The following is a 6,369-nucleotide window of genomic DNA, read 5'->3' on the forward strand; positions in this document are numbered from 1 at the left end:
CAAAAGGCAGGGAAAAGAGCAAAGAAGAGAGTAGAGAAGGAGGGGGAGCAGACCGAGAACGATAGCATCAAACTGCAGGACAACGAGGACAAGGACACATTGATGGACCGTGTGTGTGTGTGTGTGTGTGTGTGTGTGTGTAACTGGTGGGAGTGAGTACAGATAGAGCTGTCAAGATGGTGATTTACTGATAGAGAGAGAGAGAGAGAGAGAGAGAAGGGGGACTGCTGAAGGAGAATCAATAATAAGGAAACCGTGAAGGAGAAGAGAGAGAGAGGGGAAGAAATGAGAGGAAGGAAGGAGAGAAGGTGGACGGAATGAAACAAGTAAGGAAGGGATGAGGAAACAAAAGAAATGTGGTTGGAAAGGATGCCATCCAGGTTGAAAATGATGGGTCCGTGCGAGCCAAATTACTTTTACTTTTATTTAAAGACGTGAAAACCATCTGTAAGACGTGAACACAACGAGTGGGAACTTAATGGGAAGGTCGCAGCAGCACAAGGTTAAACATGCAGAGACATGCACTGCCTTCCAACATCACCGCAATAAATCAGGGTGTTCTCTCGCTTCGGGGGAGACTTAGCGGGCCGTATTTGGTGGTGGGGGTGGGAAGGTATGGGGTTGTTGGGCGTCCTTCCTCAAGAAAATTGGGTGTGTTTCAATTAGAGCCCGTCTGAAAAGGATTTTTAAGGCCGATACCAAGACAGTATTTGTTTACTTAAAAATCTGATATTCCGATATATTATTATATATTAATATAATATATGTGTGTGTTGTGTGTGTGTGTGTGTGTGTGGTGTGTGTTGTGTGTGGTGTATATATGTATATATGTTATGATAGATGATGATGTATAATTGTTTGTATTTATTATATTGTGTGTGTGTAATATGTGTGTGTGTGTATATATATATATGTGTGTGTGTATATATGTGGTGTGTATTATATATTGTGTGTGTGTTGTAGGTGTATATATATTAGTGTATGTATGTATATATATGTGTATATATATAATATATAATATATATATATATATGTAGTATTGTGTGTGTATGTATTGTATGTATATATATATATATATAATATATATATATATATATTATATATATATAATATAATATTAATTATATGTATATGTGGTATCATGTAAATCTTGTCTTCAATTATTCTTGTTTTTAGCTATTTATTGTGTATCTTGCTTAGTATCTTTATGCACCTGCAGTTGTGGCACTCACAATTGATCTCATCCATCTAAAAAATACCATTCCCTCATACATTTTGTGTCTCTTTGTCGTTATGTTGTCTCTTTTCGGTCATTTGGAGTTGTTTTGGGTCTCTGTGGTCATTTGACGTCTCTTTGTAGTCGGTTTGTGTCCCTTTGTGGCAGTTCTGCGTCTCTTTTTCACATCACTGGGGACTCTCATCTCCATATCTGTGTCTAAGACATGGGAAAAGCTAGAGCAGATAATAAATAAATAAATAATAAATAACACTCAAATAGCTTCAAGACAAAACCTAAAACAAAGCTAACCAACCACAGTCATTAGACCTGAGAAATGGGTGCTGCTAACCCTTGCATATTGCATTAAGATAACGCCCCCCCCCCCCCCCCCCCCCACACACACACACACACACACTCAGATCACTGCTATCTGTCTATAACGGTGTGGGATGGAAATGTGTAAGTGACCCCAAACTTGCAGTAGCGTAGTTTTTAATATCGTTATGCACAATGAAATGAAATCAGTCTAACTGTATTAAACCCATGAATTGTTGCCAGGGAGATTATACTCATTTTTATAAAAACATGTCCTCTGTGTTTGCAACAAGTGTGTACACACACACACACACACACACACACACACACACACACACCACACACACACCACCACACACCACACACACACACCACACACACTTTAAAATGAACAGCCTGCAGCCAGCAGACAAATGTTGTGAAGTAAATACTTCGCCAGCACGTATGTGATTAACTATTGACAAAATTACATGAATGCTGAACTGTATCTAGAGAGTTTACTGGGACGTTTGTCAAAACCGGGTTGGTTCCTGTGTGAGGCAGACTGTAAAATGTTTTTTTTTTTCTCAAAACATGGCATGTCCTTTAGTCGACAATCCCGTCAATGAAGAAGCTGTATTACTTTGCACGTCGGGAGATGATACTGAGGCCCCGACCATAGATGTAATTTCATTTCCAGATAACTACGTCTATCAGACACGTAGCCTACATAACCTTATCCGTCCTCATATCACTATGCTCCACATCCCAGCGCATTCTTTGTGTCACATTACGTATTTTTTTCCACAAACAAAATTATTCATGTCAGGAAAGCCACTACGAGAGTGTGACTCGCTGTGAAATGTCTTTTAAATGTCTTTGTAGAGCTCCCTGGACACATACCAGTGAGAGACATTGAAGAGGAGTTCCACGGTATTGCAGGTGAATGATGTGATCCCTCTGAAAGAAAAGATTAGGAATTCTAATTCTGTAAATGATGGTGCTGCGGCCTCAGTGTGGGATCGATAGGCCTAGGACTTTTTGGCCCGTAGGATTGCACCTAAATGAAATAGATTATCGGTTCAATACCATTTCATCAGTAATATTATATTTCCAGTTAAACATGATATTAATACACTATATTAGAACTTACACATTGACTCCAGCAGTAATATATTTCAGTTATCCTACTAGCTGGTTTGATTGGATAATAGCCCATGCCTATCTCCAGGCAGGGGTGTGTGTGTGTGTGTGTGGGGTGTGTGTGTGTTTGTTGTGTGTGTGTGTGTGTGTGTGTGTGTGTGGTGTTGGTGTGTGTGTGTGGTGTGTGTGTGTGTGGTGTGTGTGTGTGTGTGTGTTTGGGGGGGGCTATTTTAATTCCAAAGGCCAAGGGACCTTTATCGGGATGCAAAATATGAAATAACTGGCCTTTTAATAATAAAAATCCTCCTGTCTGTATGGGAATTTAACATGGTGTATACTTATTTATTTATTATACATTATTCATTCACAAAGAAAATTGGTGTCCTTAAAAATTGGAGTTTTCCTAATTTCTTTTGATTAAGGCATTAATATCAATTTTCTTTTTATTCCTTTTACTAGCCAACTTTAGCATGAGTTCATAAAGTTATGAGCATCACTGTAGCTGGATGGATGGATGGATGGATGGATGGATGGATGGATGGATGGATGGATATAGATACTTTATGGTTGTTACCATGGTGAATCGTAGTACCAAGGTTCCATTCATGCTGCCTTTTTATTGTGGTGGTGCACGCCCACTCTGCCATCTCTCCATTTAGTGCATGTCTAGGTATTGAGCATGTGTGTAATTCAGGCCTGTGTGTAATAACCGTATACATTGTAATTTCCCCTTGTGTGACTAATAAAGGATACAGTCATTTTAATTAATCTTATCTCTGAGTTGATTGAACCAACTCCAATCAGCTGTTCTGTCCGCTCGACAACGTCCCTGTTGGCAACACTTTTGGATTTTTGTTGCTGTTAATGTGTTCTTGTTCAAAGGACTTAAGTTTCATACCTTAAGTTTGTATTTTAAAAATGTCTTTTATCAGAACTTTAATATATTTCAATGTTCCTCTGTTCTGTTGTGACACTAAAAAAAAAGTTAATTTTAGTGAGGACTAATACATAACTAATGTTAGGGAAATCAGTTTGGTTTTGTTGCGTGTTTCTGGATTTTCTTTTTAAATATACAGTACATCGGCCGATATTTTGTAAAATCGGATTTTTAAATTGCCAGATATTTGTATCGATGTCGGCCTTAAAAATCGCTCAAAGGTGGGTGTTTTTGCCTCCAACGTTGCCTTCTAGGCAGCTAACCCTAAAAATAACCTGGAAGGAGACGTTGGGCTTGTGCTTGTCGGTACCGTTTCTCATTCAATCAATGTGTTTTATCCTAATATTTCAGTAAGGAAAAAAAATCTACGCTGAAAGGAAAAAAACTAAACAATGATTTGTGATGAATTATCCCTTCGTCCCAGTTGGGGACAGATCCAGAAAGAGAGAGAGAGAGAGAGAGAGAGTAGTCTTTTCTTATCCCTGATGTTTGTCTGATCAGAGTTTTCCTGCCGAATAAACTGAAGCTGTGGAGGGTTTAAAAGGAACGTCCGTAGAATAGAAAAAAGAAAAAGAGAACATCTGCTGTGCTTCAAAGTCGACTCTGCGACGCCGTGACGAGGCTTCAGTTTGTTCCGAGCCTCTGTTCCGACTTTCCAAGAAACACGCAGACGCCAAACCGAGGCTCGGGCCGAGCAAACTGCCTCTCTGATCAGGATGAAAGATTATTTAGTAGTGTCAGCATCAAAGGCGGGAGGAGACGCCGCCGCCGCCGCCACAGCCTGTCACCAGCACAAACCAAATATTAAAAAAAAACATAAAAAACAAAGAATACTACAGGTTGAAGTGGCTTTGGTGGCGATGACGAGATCCTGCAGAGCAGGAGGGTAAAGTCCCTCATGTTTTCGACACATCTGACAAAACTAATTACAAATATGAAGGAATACATCAACCCAAAACATGAATAATTAATAAGTAGATAAAAAACACAACTTGTTGTCTTTATTCACATGCTGCAGCGGGGGGGAAAGGAAGCAGCTGTGACATGAAACTGTGCAGAAGGAGACATTATGGGTTTTAGGTTTGTAATGGTTGTTGAACAAATTGAATGATTGTTGGGGTTGACTCAGTGTTGCAATATGTTCTCATTCATGTTGGAAAAGATGAAGTCCTTGCCCAAAAAACAGCAAATACAACTCATATGTACATTTAGAGTGACGGGGCCCTTTAGTTCCCATAGTAATTAGAGTCTCCTGCAGGCCTTGGGGCCCCTGCAGGCCTTGGGGCCCCGGCTGGCATTTTGCCTCCAATAAGCTTTGGGTCTCCTGTAGGCCTTGGAGCCCCTGCAGGACTCTGGCCGCTGCAGGCATTGGGCCCACTATAGGCCTCGGGCCCACTGTAGGCCTTGGGTCCCCTGCAGACCTTGAGCCCACTGTATGCTTCTGGCTGCTGCAGGCCTTGGTCCAGCTGCAGGCCTTGGTCCCGCTGCAGGCCTCGGTCCCGCTGCAGGCCTCGGTCCCGCTGCAGGCCTTGGTCCCGCTGCAGGCCTTGGTCCCATTGCAGGCCTTGGGCTCCGTGGCAGATGTACGTTTTTCCCGGTAGTGATGATGGCTTTTGCTCTTGTGTTATGTTTCTTTACCTCAAGAATTATTTATTTATTTAGTTGTTAATTTTTTGGGTCTTGTATTGAATATGACACATCCCCCACTGGACTGTACCTCATCCCTGATAGGAACCACACCTGTGTTTGTTTCCACCTCTGTGTTGCATGAATAAATAACTTTCCTATTAGTGATCTCATGTTTCTGTGCAGCACGGGGGGCTAATGGTTAGCACTGTGGCCTCACTGCAATGAGGTACCGGGTTCAAGCCTTTCTGTGTGAAGTTTGCATGTTCTCCCCATGGTCCCCCCATGGTCTCCTCATGGTCTCCCCAAGTTGTCCCCATGTCTGCGTAGGTTTTCTCCGGGTGCTCCGGTTGTTCCCACCACTTAAAATTCCCCTCCCTCTCTCCCAAGCTGATGTGTGTTGAGCGTCTGGTGTCGTAAGGCTGTCGTGCTTCACCCACGTGGGTGCTACACGTTGGTGGTGTTAGAGAGTAGTCCTGCCCCCCCCCGAAGCGCTTTGAGTGTCTATGATAAAGCGTTATGTCAATGTAATGAATAATTATTAATTATGCTGTGCTTCCATCTAACTTCTCATTGCCTCTCCTCCTACAGCCTCGGACATTTCGTCATCTTCTTCCTCCTCCTCCTCCTCTACTCTTGGAGGTTTTGTGGACTTCACTTTCACCCAGGAGCCTCAGGACACAGTCACGGTGCGAGGGGGCGTGCTGCAGCTCGACTGCCAGGCACAGTCCGACGCAGTGGCTGGGCCTCCCATCATCACGTGGCGTAAGGACGACGTGCTGCTGAGCGCCGTGGTGGACGAGCGGCGGCGGCAGCTGGCCAACGGCTCGCTGCAGGTGCAGAACGTTGTCCACTCGCGGCACCACCGACCCGATGAGGGCGACTACCAGTGCATCGCCACACTGGATGGACTGGGGAGCATCGTTAGCCGGGCCGCCAGGGTCACTGTGGCTGGTAAGTGAAAGCTCAACATGGTATGGTCCACATGCTGGGTTTTAAACAACATGGTTTCCTAAGAAGAGAAGAGCAGAAGAAGAGATTCCCTTATTCAGATTGTTTCCATGACACCTTGACCTGTCCTTGACATTTACTACTTGATATTACTTAGCTTCTTCTGTTTATTTTAATGCTCCTATGTATTAAATAGAAG

At 42.8% G+C, this 6,369-nt stretch overlaps 1 protein-coding gene across 1 annotated transcript in view; it reads left to right on the plus strand.

The window, feature by feature from the left end:
• The window catches only part of dcc (DCC netrin 1 receptor), a gene marked incomplete in the record, with an annotated part of 396,097 nt that overhangs the window by 115,286 nt on the left and 274,442 nt on the right, over window positions 1–6,369 (plus strand). The window contains 1 exon segment of the mRNA XM_032540171.1: window positions 5,811–6,173. Coding sequence (XP_032396062.1) covers window positions 5,811–6,173 — 363 coding nt within the window.

Source organism: Etheostoma spectabile, chromosome 16, assembly GCF_008692095.1.
Source record: "Etheostoma spectabile isolate EspeVRDwgs_2016 chromosome 16, UIUC_Espe_1.0, whole genome shotgun sequence".
Taxonomy (NCBI): Eukaryota; Metazoa; Chordata; class Actinopteri; order Perciformes; family Percidae; genus Etheostoma; species Etheostoma spectabile.